The sequence below is a fragment of the Corvus kubaryi genome, unplaced genomic scaffold (genome assembly GCF_017639235.1).
Source record: "Corvus kubaryi isolate FWS band 111438036 unplaced genomic scaffold, C.kubaryi_AGA036_p1.0 37312, whole genome shotgun sequence".
In the NCBI taxonomy this organism is placed as follows: Eukaryota; Metazoa; Chordata; class Aves; order Passeriformes; family Corvidae; genus Corvus; species Corvus kubaryi.
Window position 1 is genome coordinate 4,448,081 of NW_024581098.1, and position 18,921 is coordinate 4,467,001.

Below are 18,921 nucleotides of genomic sequence, written 5' to 3' on the forward strand. Positions count from 1 at the left end.
TAAGATCAGACTGATCACTAGGAAAGGGACAAATCCTGGCCTGGCCTCAATCTTTTAGGGCAAATTAATTAATTGCTTTAACACATGCCTTCCCATCAGTCTAGACAAGTGGTGTCTTCTGGTATTTGCCAGGCAGGAGCAACAACGGCAGCTGTAGTATGAGCTGCCCTACCTTGCCCCATGGCTGTGCTGCCTCTGCTTGTGAAGAGATCACCACCAGGGCTGAAAAAAAGGGGTGCCTTTGAGCCCCTCCAGAGCTGTTCTGGAGAATCACTCTGCTGGCTTCTTGGAGGCCAACTGTGAAATAAACTGGGCTGTCTTTTTGGCATGGAGGAGCGGCTGGTTTCCAGCTGCAGTGCCCTGGACTAACCTGCATGTGAGGGCTTAGGTGTGTGAGCAAGACCAGCACCCCAGCTGCTGGGCATAAGAGATCCCACTCAGGATCCTTAAGACCAGGAAAGGGAATAGGAATCTTTTCCACAGTGTGAACATCTGTTTTCCATGGGGTGGGTAAGCCTACCCGAGTGTTCCCTGAGCTCAGCAAACACCCTGAGCGGCCAGTGGCTGATGCGAGCCTGTCGTTTGCAGCAACAAATTATCTGTGACTGAATCATTTTAAATATTCCCATTTTATTACAAGTAGATAATGTATTTAATGCACACGATTTACCTTTAATTGGGCCCCCCCCCCCCAAGTCTTCAACTCTTGAGATGGCTGTAGCTAAAACTATTAAATCAAGCTTATTTCCTTGTGAGCAGAAACTGCAAGTAAATGCAAGTAAAGTGATGGTTCTGCAGTGATGACATTAATGTATACAAGTAGGCCAAGCTTTGAGTTCTGATTATTTAAAAAAAAAAAAATATATATATATATATAAAAGGTTTAAAAACAAGGTTTGACTCCAAAACTTGAACTAGAAGATGGTAAATGTTCCTCCTAGGCTAAGCAGCAAAGGAAAAATTGAGAGAGAGATGTGCTTGCATCACTTTGAGGTGGGGAGGCTTGGCAAATTATGTTGTTAGAAATCATTAAAATATATTTAAATAGAATTACCATGATGAGTGATGTAAGAGCCATGTTTCTTCTCTTCTCCTCCCTCCCCCCCCCCCAATTTTACATGCAGAATAACAAAGTGTGTGGCTCCAGTCGGTACCCAACAGCAGCTGCTTGCTTGCTGGTCAAGAATTGCAGCTGCTGTATGTGCACAGCCTTAACAAACATACACACCATATGTAAAAGATACTTTTCTGATTCAAATTACATGAAAGGAATGTCAAAGAGCTGCAGGATCAGAAAGAAAGAACCAGATTGGTTTTTTTTCTTGATTATAGACTAACAAAAAAATAAGTCCAATTAAAGAGAAGTCTTCTGCCCTCATGCATATGAAAGACATTGTGCAGGCATAACTAAGGCAGAATTTGACTCCCAAATTAACTCATTTGCTGGATGCAAAACGGAAAGAAAATCCTTATGTCCAGCTTATAAGTGTATATAATGAAAAACTGCAACAGCAGAAAAATGTATTCATATTATATCTCTAATTCAGGAAAATATTAATCACACTGATGTTCAGCAGCCTGTTTAAATACACGCTTAAGTACTTTACTAAGTACTGCCTGTAAACAACTCTATATGATGGTGCATTAACATAGTACAGAGTTTATCTATATACTCTCTCCAGAGGACTGCAATTATTTTAAGTACCGTGGCAGCCAGTAGCACAGAGCTGGATGATCTGTGGTGTCCAAATCCCAGCCTTCTGGCTAGTCCCCATGCAGCCCTTGTCTCCCAGCTGCATTACCACTAATGTGTGCACAAGCTCGTTTTAACTTTGTTTTATTCAGCAGAATCACGACTGCTGGAATCAGCTGGGCATTTACTGGCTCCCATTAACTTCAGCTCCAGGAAAGAAAACGATGTTCAGGGCCGAGATGTCCCATGTTAGGGTTTATACAGTACTCAGGCTTCCAACTTAAGTCCTGTTAATGTGCAGGATGTTTCAGGGGCTTTCTGCACCGGGGCATATTTCACCCAGCAAGACTGGAGCCACTGTCCTGTCAGCTCCCAGGCTGTCTCTAGCACTGCTCCAAGAAATGATCACTTCAGCACTCAGAAATTTGATTTTTCTTAACTGCAAAGATTTACAACATCAATAAAGCCCTGACATAGCATCCTTTTTCCTGAAGCCATGAGTTGGCTTCACTCCAGCAGCTTTATTTTAGCAGCCTGGCTTCTCCTCAGAGAGGCAGGGCTGCCGTGGAAAGGGGTTCCCCCCCCCAGGTAAAGCATTGGTGCCCACCTGAAGTAGTTGCAGTCACTTCAGGGCTTTCATTTGAAACTTTCAGTATTGGAAAATAATTCATTGTCATCAGAGAAAATAATGAGGGAAAAGTGTGCTGGCTTTACATGGCACAAAGCAGTGCTGTTCAGTGGGAATGAATCTACCTCTTGATATCATGTTTTTTTACCTCTTCTTTCTTGAAGTCCCTAACTACCTTTTTGCATTGTGCAAAAAATGTTCTTGAGGGCTCTGTGTTTCCCCTGAGGCTCAGAGGCTTTGCAGGATGCTGCAGGGTTAGTCTTCAGTGGCTGCTGGAGTGGCCCAGGGGTGCAAAGCCGGGGGTGGGGATCCTCTTCCTCTTTACAGAAGCAAGGCTTCAAAAATAGCACTAAAGTGGGAAGCGAATGATTGCACACCAATTTTGGGTGTCAGGAGCCCCACAGAGGGTGCAGGTGGGGTTGAGGAGTAGCCGGTTTTGGTTGGTTGGGTTGGACAATGAGGGGCAGACACCAGAGCTGTTCATGAGTCCACAGCTTGAATCCATCTTGCGTGGCCTCCAGAGGCTGGTGCAAAAATGTCAGGCAAGTGTAGCAGGAAAAATATCCCACACAAGCAAAGGAGAGTCTGGGCTATTAGAGGTAAGAAAAGAGAATGGTGTGGACCAAATTCATATCACTCTGTGAAATCTGTAGGTGAATTGTACTAAGAATTTAATGTCTGTTCTGCTTATAAATGATTTGGGGTTGTCCAGTAGAGCAACCCACAGACAGATACTAAAAACTGGGACTGGGAAGAAATATTCAATTTACCAATTTTTGATCATTTATATACACCTTTTTAATACATTGTTTCCTGCCACTGGTGGATACAGAACCTGCTGAACTCAGGCCCTTGACCAACTGGGACCTTTAAAACAAAGGAGAACTTGAGAGCACACCAGTTGGGGCTAGGTCAGTAACATGAAGTCAGTTCAGTTACCACTACGCCACACCATAACAATTTTGGTACTCACAGTTCTACCCTGGGACTGTCCCCTCAGAGCACAACAATAATACTGCCCTTTGTCATGTGCCCAAATAAAGCGTGACTGAGTACCTAATTCTGATTACTTCAGGGAACTTGCTGCAGAGCTACATTAGCTGTGTTGCCAACAACTTTATCTCTGATCTTGCACATTTAGTATATTAAGACAAAGCTTTGTGATTCAACTGATTGTTTTTCAAATGGGATGTTTTGATCTTACGGTTGAAAATTAAAAGTCAATTGAAAGTAAATTGAGGAAAGTCAATTGAAGGGTCATCGAGCGTATGTAGTGTCTTGGATATAGTGGTCTGGCTTGTAATTTTTGAAAGTGTTTTGGGCTATCGGCACTTATACTGTAGACCAGAGAACAAATAACTAAGCCTTCAAGGTAATATGATTTGAAGACAAGATTTTTGCAAACTTGCTTGGTATTCATTTTTATCAAAACTGTTTATGCACCCTGGTGCTGCAATAAGAATGAATTTCTATGTGAAGATCTAGTGAAATGGATCTCAGCAAGTGTCCCAAACAGGTTTTTGCAGTCGTTCAGATGTTCCACATATTGCAGAACACCAAAGAGTACTTTTTGTCAGAAAACAAAATAAATTGGAGGACTTACCATTTGGAAGCCTACATACAGCTGATCATACAGAGCTGTCTTTGCAGACTTAATGTCTAAAGTTTGACTTTAGGGACTCTACAGAATTTTAATGAAGTTACTTCTGTAATAAATATTCCATACTGCTTCTTGGGATATGTAGAGTCAGTGCGAAATTTCAGTGTTTTATTACTGTGTATATAGGGTACAGTGGCATAAAGAGTAGGTTGCTTTCATCAGCTCATTTTACATTGAAATTGCATTTGAATTGGCTTCTATTCTTTGTTTGCCACCTGTGGAAGTTTATTGAGTCTGGATCTTTTGTAATTCTGTTGTGGCCAAAGGATTGCAAGGGATCCAGCTGATCTGCTTTTCCCCGAGGTAGCACCCACTAGTTGAGCCACAATGCCTGCTAGTGCTGGTGTTCCTAAGTGGTTACAAATGTAAGGTAAAATGTGCTCATTTAAACAATGTAATCAGTGCTTAAGGTAGTTCAAGCTAGTGGCTTCTTCTAATTTTAAGAGACTACAAGCAATTACCCCAGCCCACCTGATAAGTGGTGGCTTCCTCGAGCACAGTGCTACACCAAAGCAATAATGTTGATCATCTGTTTGTTCTCTGTAGTATGAATCAAAACTGTTTGTATCAGTGGTAACCTAATTTGTGTAAAACACATTTATTTTAGCCAGATGTGGATCAGCAGTCTCCATATTAATATATATGAACAAATGCTCTGCACTTGGGATTATATGCTGTCTTTATTAATTTATATAAAGACTGCAAACTCCTTAGGCAGGATTGGTCTGCATTAATGTCCAGTAGTGATGCACTGTGCATTTTATCAGCATTTTTGCCATGAATTAAAGAAAGAACAGCTCAAATGCACTTTCTTATTTTATTTCCTTTGTTCTTCTTTTTCTGCCACATTTTTTACATCTGCTTCTCTTTGTGAAAATCCAAATTCATCAGGAATGAAAGTTAAATTGAGTTTTCACCTGCAGGGTATGTGATGGGACATACAGTTGGGCAGGTACATATCTGTCTGCCTGTGCTCCTCTCCCAGTTCACAGCTAAAGTGTAATCCTGCCAAATTCAAGTGCTGCAGTGCCACTTGGATATACCCCTGCATGTGGCTCTTTCGGGGTGGTTTTTGAGACACTTGCAGGGAAATCAGTCTGTACAATATTGTCTGTGACAGGCTGCAAAATGCAAGTTATTCCACGTCTGGGGTAAAGAGGAGAACTGAGGGTGTACTTACCCCTGCCAGTACTTCTGCCCTGTGTTAGGAGCATTCTCAGCAGCTGCTCTCAGGTAGTTTTCCTCTGCTGAGCAGAAGGACTTTCCCTATTCATACCATACTAGGAAAAGAAAAGACTGACTGCAAAATCATCCTGGCTTTTTGGTCTCCTTCTCTTGGCCATGGAGAAGGAGTCTGTAGGAGCTTACAAGGCTGGGCGAAGTCATGAGAGGGTACTGTGCAGGGGATCTAGGATGCTGGTATTTTTGTGGGAAGCTGGAAGAAGCTGGTTGTTGGGAAGGAGTGTTTGGTTGTATTTTATATACAGGTTTAATATAAGTAGTGTTATTGGGATGGATGGTGCCTTCAGAGGGACAGTTCTTGTGAGCTGTTGGGGAAGAGTGAGAGAAGGCATAATTCAGCAGCATTGGAAATGCAGGTAAATACAAGTCCCTTCGCGGATGACTAGACATGTTTCAGCTTCATCATGCCTTCCCCAAAAAATCATTCTTTAGAGAGGTGAGAAGAGAGCTGTAATCTGGCCACCATTATGCAGTTCAGTTGGGGATAACTGAGTAAAGCACTGTCTTTCCATTGGAAAGGACTGACTCTTTTAGAAAGTATTTTAATTCTGTAGTTCTCTTTTTGTGTCACAGTTTCCTCACGTCCTCCTTCCTCTTCCTTACCCCTGTAATGAGGAAGCATGCTCTTTGTTAAAAGCGAGGATGTTGTTTTTACCCAGCTTCCAGATCATTATTAAGAGAGAGAGGGAGAGATTTGGCGGCGTATTGGTGGGGACGGGAACTGTGCCTGCTATATTTCACTGGGACTGGCGCGTGGAGTAGAAAAGCAGATGTGTGTGGACTGCCAGAGAAATCGCTGACTGATCCTTGCGCAGTCTGGGCTCGAGGAGCTGAGACAAGACGAGGCAAAGCAGGTATGACTGATACCCGTGCCAAAGCCTGAGCACCTGCCGTGCCCATTGCAGGCAGCGGGAGCTCCGCATCCGCCAGGATTGATGCACCGAGCATTCCCCGGGGTCTGTGTACTCCGTTTGATTTCTTCCCTTTCACGCCGAACACGGGGAACAAGCAGAAGTTAACTGCTTGGGAGGAAGCTGGCTATGCCTTTTTCTGTGCTGCGTTTCACCTCTTTTGTTTTTCGGTTGGCTTCAAAACCTGAAGCCAAAAGATGATTGAAACGCCTCTCCGCGGGGAGGGGGAGCCGAGCGCACCGCACCCCATCTAGCGGCTTAGCCTCACACTGCCGGCGGCAAGGAAATGCGGCAGCAGCAGCAGCAGGAGGAGGAGGAGGAGGAGGAGGAGGAGGGCTCCTGCAAGTCCGGCCATGGGCTTCGGAGACTTCGGACTCCGCGGCACCTCCGTGGGTGATTCAGAGATGCTGAAGCAGCAGGAAGGTGTTAGCTGTCTGTCAGACCTGGGGTGGATCACACACGAGGGACTCGCACCCAGCTTGGGAAGAGTGTTAGACGCACGGCAGTACTAAGCCCTCTGGAGTTAAGAAATGTGAGAATTAAGCTGCCTCTGCAGCCTTAATTCGGCCTCTGTTTGCATAAGCACTAAGATAAAATCTCCAGTGATATCACACACTATTCTTTGTCACACGTCAGTGCACAGAAGGGACTGCGCTGAATTTCTGCTCACAGCATTGAGAAATGCTCTGTTGTTCAGCAGGTATATCCTGTCTGTCACATGCTTCTGAAATCTTCAGAAGACAGTTTTTTCACAAGGTTTTCTTCACAGACTTCACAACAACAGAGGCTAACTGCTTCATGGGCATTCATTATGGTATTTTTGTACCATCCTCTTTGTGAGGAGCACGGTCTATCATTGTTCCCATTTTGCAGATGAGGAACAGAGGTGCAATGTGGTTAAAGTCAAAGGTAACCTTTACTTTGGGGTGCCTATTTCAAGACCCCTCAGACCATGCTTTCCAGATGGCCTCTCCCACCTGCTTCTGTTATAGCAGTGAGCACAGAGCACTCCTGCATATCAGGCACAGGGATCAAATCAGGCTCTGAAAATAAAGCACAGGTAAATTAATGTTCTCAGAACAGGAGAAATGGGTAGCTGTAGAAAAAAAACCAGCTTAAACCAAAATGAAAATATACTTTCTTCTTTTCAGGATCATTTTTCTGCCAGATTCTTGCTTTAAAAAGACTCACTGGGGGATTCCGAGGAGAGACTGTGCTAGCATGAGGATTGGCCTGGATTCCCTGGGCTGTAAGAGGAGCAGGGCCACAGCAACCCTGGGTTAAACCCATTTTAATGGCTTGGTATTATGTGCTGAGGTTGAAGTTTCACAACCATTACAAGCTGATCCAAACTGGTGCTGCTGCTAATACATCAGTCCTTCCCTTCTTCTCATGGCCTTGCACTCCTGCTCACTCCAATTCATGAGGCCAGGCAGGGAAGCCTAGTGGGGAACAGATCAGGGTTAAATTCAATGCACCTTAAAAAAATAATGTGGTTTCTTGATTGTTTATTTCTTGGTTTCCTGTGTGCATTGGCCATCACAAAGAATGATGGATCCTGAGACAAGAAGGGGCTGAAGTGCTTTTTGCAGTGACGGTTTCCGCAGACCTCTGGTGTGCATGGGACTGGACCTTCAGCAAAAAGGTTCTCCTGGGAACCAGGAGGTGTTCACATGACTGGGTTCCACCCAGATGTGCTGACAGCAGAGGAATGTGAAGACTGCAAGTCTTAGAGTTCTGGATCAGTATGTGCTGCTGTGTTTGCAGATTTTGCTGTCTCTTCCTCCAGTTCCAGTGCTTTTGCCAGGTCCCCTCTGACCTGTCCTGATCCATCCCTGCCATTTTCAGTTTCATTCCGTTCTTCAGTTCAGTCTCCACCACAACCTGGTCCAAGCCATGTTTACTAGCACAGTGAGTGCCAGTTTTGTTCATGCAGACTCTGTGTCTCAATCCTTGCTTTCCTTCCCCTAAGTGAAAATTATACTTCCCTGAACAATACTCTTTGCAAAATAAATGTCTTCAACAAAAGATGCAAGCCAGTTAAAGATACTTTGTTATGTATATTTTAAGTATTTGGGATTGACCACAACAGCTTTACTTTAGTCTACTTTCTATGCTGAATCCTGCAGTGCCAGCATGGCCAGTGATTTGAATTAATATGACCTTTCATCCTGTTTGTCAGCAGTCCATGACCATGCACTAGTGTGTGATTTGTGAATTATTTGTGATTCCATGTGAATGTGGTTCAGCCCATGAATTTTGACACCTCTTGATTTAAATAGCAGCTACTTGTGCTGTGATACTTAGCTTGGTATTCAATTTTGAGAAACGTGGTTTTCCGTCTGTTTCCTGACTGCTTTCTAAATCCACAAAAGGTTTTTGAGAACACAGGACAAAATTTTTGGTATGAGTACTCCTATGGAGTGAATTTTTTGGATTGTTATGAGTAGGCATCACAACACATTTTTCACAGCTGCTTTTTATGAAAATATTAAACGGTACTGTTTTTATACAAAGCAGAAGAAAATTAGCATAAATTTAGTCCACATCTATTAATGGATTTTTTTTCAGCTATACATTCTCATTTTGTCTTCTATGTATAGATTTACAAAGTAAGTAATCTGTGCCAATTTTACTTAAGTATGTGGTTTTGCTGCGCCAGTCAAATTTCCTACCCTGAATTTGAAAATTGTCCATGGGTCTGCCATTCCCCTTCCTTAGGAGCTCATCTGTGGGGAGAGGTCTAGGAGAGAAACATTTCTGCCTGGTTTTTGTTGGAGAAACCAGTCTTTGGTGTTACCTAATTTATGTGGATCGATTCCTGTGCTTCCTTCTGTATTTGTATTTGTCTAGGTCCTACGTGGACATTTCTGCTTCTGCATGCTGTGATTGGGCATGCTGGAAGTTAAACATGTTGGAGTTCCAGGCTTTTCTTCAGATACCCATATGAGGTATATATCTTGTGGGAAAGGAAGATTTTTTTCCAGGTGGTAGGCATTGGACAGATCCTTCCATCATCTTCTGCTTTAGTTCTTTAGGTATGGGCTGGACTTTCTTGTAAACAAGATCTTTCATTTGCAAATACTGAAGTATTTAAAAGGAAAACTTGAAAAATCCGTAGCAGTTAATTTTAGCAGTGAATTCAGTTTATCTACTATGAATGAACTTAGGTGTATTGAAACTGCCTTTTTAATACGGTGAAATATGGGTAAACCCCTCCTCTATGTAGAGTTTTCCAAATGGAAAATCACATTTTCTTCTTCTGGAATCATTTCCAGACTTAGTGGGAAAGAAAACAAAACCTTTTGGTAACTCTAAAATAGTATGTTAGGCAGGAGTTGAGAGCAGAGTAGGAAGTAGTGAGACTGAGAGAGAAGATTGTGAAAGATTTGGGTTTTGGGGCGGTAGGGGCCAAGTAAGATATTGCTGCATGTGATTAATGCCTTTAAAGATATGGGTTCCCGAGGAGCATCAACAGGATCCAGCCAGGGAAACATAAGGAGGGGCTGTGATTGTCCTGAGCTTGGAAGGTTGCCTTCAGAGGAGACCAGGAGAATGTGTGCATCTCAAGGTCAGGTAGAAATTGAGCCATAAATGAATACAACTGGTCACAAGCAGTTGGGCATTAACACACCATTCCTGGTTATGGTTTTTTGCCCCGTGGCACTGTTGGAAAAGGGAATGCATGTCCTTGAGCTGACATCTTGGAGAATCTGAAAGCCCCCTGTGGGACAAAACAATATTTCTTTCCAGAGCTCTCTAGCAACTCTGCAGTGGTTTTCTCCCATCAGGGACTACTCATCATTTCGTCCATGAGAAGCTTTTGTTGTGCAAAATGTCACATCATGAGACTGTTATGATGTGACGAGATGTCATTTCCCAGGAATACATGTTGGGCTCTACTTCAGTGATTGTAAACCCAGGCCTGAGTAGGTACGCAAGATATTCTACTGGGGAGCAACCATCACTGAGGTAACATTGCATAACTCATGGTGGTGGACAAGTGTCTCTTGATAAATGGTCTGTGGAAATCCCTGGGGCATCTGGATGGTGAGGGGCAACCTTTAGCAGGTAGGTGGGTGAACAGGGAGTAGCAAAACAAGAAAAATTGACACTTTGAGTCTTTCTACAGGACCATGCATTACATCCTCTGCTCCAAGTCGTGCCAAGATGTTAGGTGTGTTCACTTGCATGAACTTCTCAAAGCTGCATCAGCAGCTCAGCTGCACGGAGTCATTCCCATGGGGAAGGCAGCAGGGGAGCACAGCAGAGTGTGTATGGGTTTTCTATGCACTTCCTGGGGAAGATTGTGTCAGGGTTTTGGTACAGGAACATCAGTTTTTGAGGTGTGAGTGCAGTATTTTTCTTCCTTATTTAAACATTGTTGATCCAAGTAGGCATCTTTATTACTCAAATGAAATCCAAATGGGTGCTTGTGGCTTTGAAAGTGTATGGATAAAAATTGATCATGCAAACATCCAAATGTATATGTTGCTGTAAACTCAATAGAATGTTCTGCCATTGGGTGAATTTCGCCCATGGAAACAGACAGGTCTGTACTCAGAACTTGCATCCAAGTAACTTTAAAGCAATTTATCTCAGGAGGGAGCTGAGCATGCTAGCTATTCCTGATGTTATGTTTGCCTGGTTGGTGTCTCAGCATGAGTTTAAGTGTCCTATTTTAGATGCTCACATATGAAAATTTTAGCCCACTAAAACAACTAAACCAAGAAACCCCCTGACCTCTGGAAAAACCTGGCTGGTGTTACTCCAGAGAATGTATAAAAGAATAACTCTTGACATTTGAATGAAAAAGATTTTTTTTTTTCATTATTAAGAAACATCTTCACAGTGAGAAATACCCTAATTAGTACAAAATATCATTCACTGTGTTGTGAATGGACTTTTGATCTGCTCAGATAACTCTTTCTTGGTGCTCATGTTATCCTGTAGCCTCAGCTGAAGTATGAACAGTGTCCTAGATGAGCTCAGCAACTCTGTGCCCATCCTACTTGTGATGGCTTGAATGAAGTTGCCACAAAACTGGCATGGGAAGGAAGAGGTGGTGAAGTTTCCAGCTGAGCTCAGTGGTGCAGCTTCTCAAAGGTGACTTTGAGGTACAGTGCTTCATCATAAGACTTTCTGCTTGTGGTAACTGCTGTTGGATTGTCCCAGGCATCCCCTAATGAATTGAGCTCAGACTCAAGGCTGGCACTGCTATGCTACTAGAAAAAACATTTCACATGTATTTGCTTGAATTTGAGGTGACAGAATGTAGTTTGGCCAGGAATGTTAGCGGGTATTTGCCATCTATGTTGATTGTTCTCTTCTTTTAACTTTATTTTATTATCTTTGAGCATAAAATACCAGTGGTTGAATATGTGATGCCTTTAAAGCCAGTGCAGAACTACCACCACATTCACTGAGGCTAGAATTTCATACTTGTCGTGGTCAGTCTTTCCCCACAGTTACTAAATAACAAACAACTGAACAGAACAATTCACAGAGGAATCCCAGTATTAATTTATATAACCTCCTTGGTCAGAAATAGCAAGTAGCATTCTGTAATAAATGCATAGTCTTTCTGCAAATGATGTATGAAACACAGAAAGGTGAACAGTATCTGATACTTTGTTCTCAGGAAGTAGTTGGACCAGCTGTGGTCTGCCCAGCATTTTGCCGATAGGGTTGGGAATTAAGTGAATATTGTGTCTCTGCATGAATATTGCGTCTGCCACGACCAAATCACAGTCTCCTTAAGTGAGTCCATAGGTGCCTTCTGTACTGGAAGGAGACATCTCTCATTGCTCTGCCCTCTTCAGAGCTGCAGAAATAACCAGTTTTCAAGAAGCAGTATTTGAATATTATGTAGTCAATAGGATAGACTGTTAATATTGTGGAAGGTCATAATTGACTCCATATGTCCTCTGATAATGACATCCTTGTTCTGGAAACACACTCTTGCGTCATCTGCACAGGTCATTAGAGATGCTGAGCATGACTTCTTAGTGTGTACTGAGTCTTGAAGGGGCCATGCTCAAGATGTGCAGTAGTTGAGAAGGAGATTTCTTGGCTTTCCTTATAGTACCTCCTGTATCTCAAGCAGCTGAATGCTTCAGGGAAGTAAAAATTTTATGGGGTTGCGTTTTTTGTTGTTGTTGGGGTTTAGTTTTGGAGTTTTCTGGTTGGTTTGAGGGGTTTTTTTGAGTAGAGGAATCAAGTACAATTTCTGAAAGGAGTTTTTAGCAGAGCAGGGGAATGGCTATAGGCTGTATCACAGATTTCAGATCTCCTGGGACCAGAGCTCATTCTCCTCCTGTCTTGAGAAGTGCTATTCCAGTTCTCCCTTCTTCCCTGGTAGTTAGTGTTGAAGGGACGATAGACGGGAAGGTGTAAGGAGGAGGAGGAGGAGGAGCCGATGACCCTTTGATTAATGTATGGAGCACAACCAGATGCTGTTTCCTGAACGTGCAGTTATTGGCAGAAACTAAGCAAAACTGGGTAAGACAAAGAGCACACATTGTTGCTTGTTAGGTGTGTGAGGTGTATGATGGAGGTGCCTTTGAAGCATCATTGCATCTGGTTGACCTCACAGGCTTCATAGTTGAGAGTGTTTGATTTCCTGAGCATTTGGCTATAACCTGTAGTCTCTGATTTTGAAAGTAGGTCCTAGAACATTGTCTGGTACTTTTTATTAGCTGAGCTTCGGTATATGTGAGGAATTTCTTCTTGGGATATCTATCCTGATATGCAGTGCTGCTGTGTCTTCCACCTGCATCTGTATCTGAAGAACAGCTGAGTGTCACCTCCTGCACAATGTCACTGATCTTTGTGTAGTGAAGTGTTTCTTAGCAAACACCACTGCAGTCTTGGTGTCCACTGCCTTCCAGATCATTCTCAAGTATAAATCTTCCATTTGGTTTTCACCTAGAATGCTTTGCATGTTACATATCTGTCCCTGAGAAATTGCCTTCCACTTTACCAAGGGTGTCCTACCAATCACACATCAAATGCATGGGAAGGGGGCTGGTGGGAGTGCTGTCTTCAGCAGGGGTGTTTGGACCTGTTTGTGCTCTTGGTCCAGGCGGGCATGGGCGTCCTGAGGTTTTGGAAATGTGTGTGAGGGGCAGGGACTTAGAAGAGGTGGTTTTTCAACTACTCTATTTATAATCTGTCTATCTCACATATTTCCCTGGCACCTATCACCTTGGTATCTAAACATGCTTCTCAGATGACCATGGCTTTTATCTTCACCTCTGTTTAATAGTGTTTTCACCTTCTTTTTAAATCAGTCTTTAATAAAGTTAAGAATTCTTGCACAGGGTTTTATAAACATGTGTTATTAAATTTTAAATCTGTTTTGAAAGTGCCTCTATCCTACTCCCTCCTAGTAAAGTGACCTTTTTAAATGGAGGGAAGTGGGTTTAGATGACAGTCATGATAAATGCGGTCATGTTCACTCAATAAAATAAGGCCCAGTGCATTTGAGGATAAATCAGTGAAATGTACAGCCCCACCTGTCTGTCTCCATCATTCATTTCCACTGTCACTTTCACAGTGGCTGATGGATCACAGTTGCTGTAAAATTAGACAGCCTTTAATCTCATTTCATCCTGATTAGCTTCTCCTTACCCTTTCCCTCTAACTCACTGACTGACACGCTAAAAACTCACACCGGGCTGTGTTTGAGCGTGGCGTACAAACTTCTCTTCAAATACCCTTTTCATGGGGCAGGCAGGTGTTCCAATGAGTTGAAACTGAAAAATGAGAAGATGGGATTTTCACACTATTAAAGCAAAACAGCAGACAAAGACTCGTGTAAAACTAATGAAAGCGGCAGCCTGGCCAGACCATGTGGTGGGGCAAATTCTTCCTGTTACACCCTGGCAAGCCCAGTGAGTTTGACAAGATTGCTTCTACTAGAATTTAGCATGCTCATTGCCATGTAATTTTGACTGTTGTCTATGAAAAGTTAGGTCCTATCTGGGTGTATGTTCACAAGAATCACAGTTTACAGTGCAAGTCTTCTGTGCTCTCAAGTGACATTTTATAGTGGCAAAATTCACTCACATAGTTTTGATTTCTGTGTGTAACCAACCCATGATTCTGAGGGGTCAAGGAGAAAGACTGTGAGGTGGTTGATTTCTCAGTTAGAGTCCCTTCCCTCTTAGATGTCCACAGTGTTGCTTCATCCTCCCTGTTTTGTCCAGCTCCCTTCAGCCCCATGGGCAGATTCATGAGACTAAGAACAGAGTTTTCCCCAAAGCTCTGAGAGAAACAAAGGTCACAGTAAAGGTCTGCAGTGTTTTATTGCAGTCACCTTTCTTTCTGAAGGCCAAATACCACCCTCCTTTCTAAGGCAAGCTTCCTTTTAGCTTTCCCGTGAGTTATGGATGGTAGTTTGGGTCATTTGGGCCCAATCCTGTATCAGTAGGAATGTTGCCATCAATTTCAGTAGGAGCCAGGATTAAGCCATTAGTTTTCAAGGTTTAATTATCATAATAATTATGGGAGTCTTACTGCATACCTTATATGCATGGGAACAGCAGAAAAGCTTAAAGCAGAATTTCTTCCTCTACTGACCCTGTTTGTGTCAATGTGGTGGATAAATAGACACAAATGTTTGCAAAAGTGAAAACACAATGTGAAAAATATGCATGTGTGCTGCCTGCAGACAGTTTTTTCTGTAAATGCTGGAGCTCTCCAGACTGACCAGCAGAAGAGGTTGAGGCTGCAACCACCAGCTTGGACTTAATTGGAAACCATAATATAGCATTCTATTAGTTAAAAATTGAAGCCCTTGCAGACTGATCCTGGGGAGTCTTGTCTTAAGAGGAAGGGTCCCAAAAAGCATCTAAGGAAGGCAGCAAATTTCTCATGGGAGACCAAATTCCTTATTTACTACAAGAATTCACAAAATCAAGAAAAGTTCTGTAGTTTTGAGAGAGATGATTTTAAAATAGGGAAGTGTCTAAGACTAGAAAGTGAGATAATGATGATATGGTGTCTCAAAAGATCCAAAAACCAACTTCATTCTTTCATCCTACTGTAGGAATCTCTAGGTAATATCTTTTGCAATGTCTAGTATAGGATTAGTTCCCAGTCAATATAAAGTGAACCAGTAACAAATAACTTTAATTAATGAACTTTCACTGTACCTGGCTGCCTAATTTAAGAACTGCTTCACTTATGTGACTTGTAAGAGCACAGACTATGAAAAAGATATTCGACCTTTACTAGAAACTAAAAACATGCCTTATTTATTCATCATTGCCTGGGCAAAAACTTCAGTAAGAGGCTTAAATGAGCCCACTTGATCTTTAAGAAAATATGTCCTAAATAGCAAAGCTGTGCGTATTTCTTCTTATTATTATTTGCATATGCTATACTGCACAACTGCATTCCGAGAAAAATAAAAGATAATAAAACAAATGAAATGAGAGATATATCACCCAAAATAATCCAAGTGTGAGATAGGCTGCCTCTTTTTTTTTTTTTTTTTTTGGCATTGGCAAAAGAGCACAAAGTAAGAGCTGGCCCTGAGTCATATTGATTTCCCACTGCACTGGTTTCCTAAGTGCTCTGTTGATCCGTGTCAAGCAATAAGTTCCCTGCCTGTACATGCACATCACCTCCCCATTTGTCCTCACCTAGATTTAAGGTGCCCATATGATGAGCTGAACAAGGACATAATTTTTCCTACTGGTGTCACTGGGCCAAAACTACTCTATGTGGTATGGTAACTAATGCTGTGTAAGTTTACATTTTCCATATAATATCATTACAGTGGGTATGGCACAGTGCAATAATATGTGTGTGTTATGTACATGTAATCCTTATTTTTGCATTTTAGCATTTGCAGTGGAAAACGTAAATTTTTAGAAATAGATGTTTGTATCTGTAGCTGGTCCGTAGTAATCACAATACCTCCCCCCCCCAAAAAAGGGATACTGCAAACCTAATGCCACAGTTTTGATCTTTGTTAACAAAGGGCTTCCTGATTAGATGAATAGAAGATGTGTGATTGTGCTGCTAATGACATTGTACAGGAAATTAAGCGTATACATTTGGAAAAGGCATTAAATCAGCAGGACCTTAATTTAAAAACTTAAAACTGTATGGAAATGCAGCTTGTTCATTGCTGTGTAATAGAAAGCTACTGAACATACTGACTCTTCTTGTGGAAACATTACCAGCAGAACAAAGCTGGGCTGAGGTTTTTTTAATGTTTCCTAGCATACTAGGATTCCTAGCATCTGCTTATTTTCAGGGAAATATCATGCAACTTCACCCCTTTTTACAAGTTCTTTTTAGAGTGGCCTGTATGGCACTTGGGCAGGTGAGGGGGCACTGAGGGACCAGAATTCCTGATTTTTTCCTTTATTATTTTCAAAACTGAATTGCGTAAGTTTACTAGAAAGTGGCTTTGTCTGCTGCTAAGTCAGTGGATGTACCTGCTTGGGGTGACTCATTCTCATGGTAAAGAGGAAGTATTTGATAAAATCAGGATCCTGAGCTGACAAAGAATTCTTGCTTTGCTTGCAGTTATGCCATACAACAGTGCCCATCACTGTGTCGTGGAAGTGGAAAACTTCTTGTTCGTGCTGGGAGGAGAAGACCAGTGGAACCCTAATGGTATGTACAGAATACTCAAAGGCAGAGGGAGCATCTGCCTTCCTGTGCCTTCCTGTCTGTCAGGTCAGCTGATGTAGTGATTAGCAAGGGATTTTGAGGACCCTCAGCCTAATTGTTGAACCTGAGTAAAGGCTACTCTTCGGTATTGATATAATAAATATCTGGTACTTGAGCATTAGCATCTCTGTCATTCATCAGCTCCCACATCCCTTGAGAAATGCCACAGGCAGCAGAACAGACTCTTTCAAGTGCATGCACCAGGCAGCAGCTGTTAAGAATTTTAACCTTCATTTCCAGTCTCCTTCCAGTCATAATGTAATAATGCAATTGCAGTAGATGAATGCTTCTTTTCTATTGTCAAACAAGATACTCGCAGCTCAAGTTGTTAATGTGTTAATTATCTAGACTTTGAGATTCTTAAACTGATCCTTTTTTCAGTCTTGTGCAAGAGCTTCTCATATAGATTATCTGCTGCTACCTTCTTTGATTTGATTACTTCATAAATTTACCGCAAAGAGAAATTAAACAATTTAACAGGCTTCTGAGCAAAGCAAAAGGAGAATACCATGCCTTGCAAAATTCACAGAATTGTCAAGACATTGTTAAAAAGCTTGCACATGAAGAAAGAGTTGTAGTTGTAGCAGTCTGTGTAACAGAGATAATTATGACTGAGAAACCATAAAACAGCTTGCAGGTACACATTTTTACTTTAAAACACCAGAGGATCCAGCTGAAATTACGTATACTGCATATATTTTATTGTGAATGCCCCATTTCAGCATCTGCACTAAACCAAATTATAGAAAATTGTTACATCTGTTCACTCCCTAAAAACTGAGACAAACAATCCAGGCCACCCTATAAGCATGTTTCTGGTGTAGTTAAGAATATCACTATATGTCTTAGGAGAAGGGCCCTTTAGTTCTATTGTTGAATGCCCTTTATTTGAAACAGGAGACAGCGCAGTATCACTAATGACAATTTCTTTTAGGATCGTTGGCCACATCCATCCAGTGAGGGCCCCTGTTGTATTTGGTGGTAGGCATATGGATAGGCAGACCTTGTTCCAGACAGTTTATAATTAAATGGCCATGTCACACGAAGGGTAAAAGAAAAGAAGTATAATTACCCACATTTTAAAGATGTGGAAACTGACTTGGAAGGTGATGGAGAGATGGTAGAAGGGGTACATATCCTGCATTTGACACAGGAATCAAACACAATTGTTTGTGAGATGAATAGTACCTAAATTCTGAGATTGCTTAGATCTGGATCAACTCCTGAGCTGAAGATGTTGCTGAAGACATCTACCAACTTCCCTGTCCTGTGAATACCAGTGCTGGGATTTTTTCTGTAGGGAAGATAGAAATAAAAGAGATATGAGCATTGCTATACTAACCTCTTTATCAAATTGATCTTAATGAAAGTGGACCTGAAATCATAAACTATATCCTGTGCTACTGCTGGGCATATTCTTTCTTGAAACCAATTTGCTCTAAATGTGCAGCTACATGGGGGCAGTTCACACATACCCACTTGAATTTATGTTCAGGCTCTCATCTGCTATCCTCAGAGCCCAGGAGGGACTTCAGATGGACCTACCTGGAACCATCTTGCCAAGGCTTCACAAAGCTTCTACTTCAAATGAGAATTTCCAGTGTGAAGAATTATCTTGGAGATGGTGGCAATGGAAAGGCATTGCTTTAGCCATCAGACCATCTGGCTCTTGAGAAACTGCGTGGACCCTAAGGAGTGCTCATGCCTCCTTTGTGCTCCGTTGACTTCCTGACAGCCCAGAAAGTACGGGAGACATTTTTTCTCACTTTTACACATCCTCCCATGGCTATCCAGTCACAAGGGTTCTTGCATGAGTAAACACTGAGGAAAGCAGGGTGCACAACACAGGCATGGATTTAAGACCAACTTCATAACCTTCAGAGCCCAGCACCCTTTGGCATGGCTGCAGAGCAGAGAACAGCATCTGCCTCCTTTTGTCCCATCATCCTGATTTGCTAATCCTGATTTTTGTTCACTTGTCCCAGGTTCTGTATTCTGACAGGTGCATCCTAACATGTGCAGTCTCCTGACAGGTGAGCGAAGGAGTAGATAAGAGTTCTCTTTCAAACTGAAGTCCAGATTTGCAGTCAAAACA

At 42.2% G+C, this 18,921-nt stretch overlaps 1 protein-coding gene across 1 annotated transcript in view; it reads left to right on the top strand.

Annotated features, from left to right (window-relative positions):
* The window catches only part of KLHL14 (kelch like family member 14), a 59,604-nt gene that overhangs the window by 25,673 nt on the left and 15,010 nt on the right, over positions 1–18,921 (top strand). Inside the window, 1 exon segment of the mRNA XM_042029091.1 lies at positions 16,680–16,769. Coding sequence (XP_041885025.1) covers positions 16,680–16,769 — 90 coding nt within the window.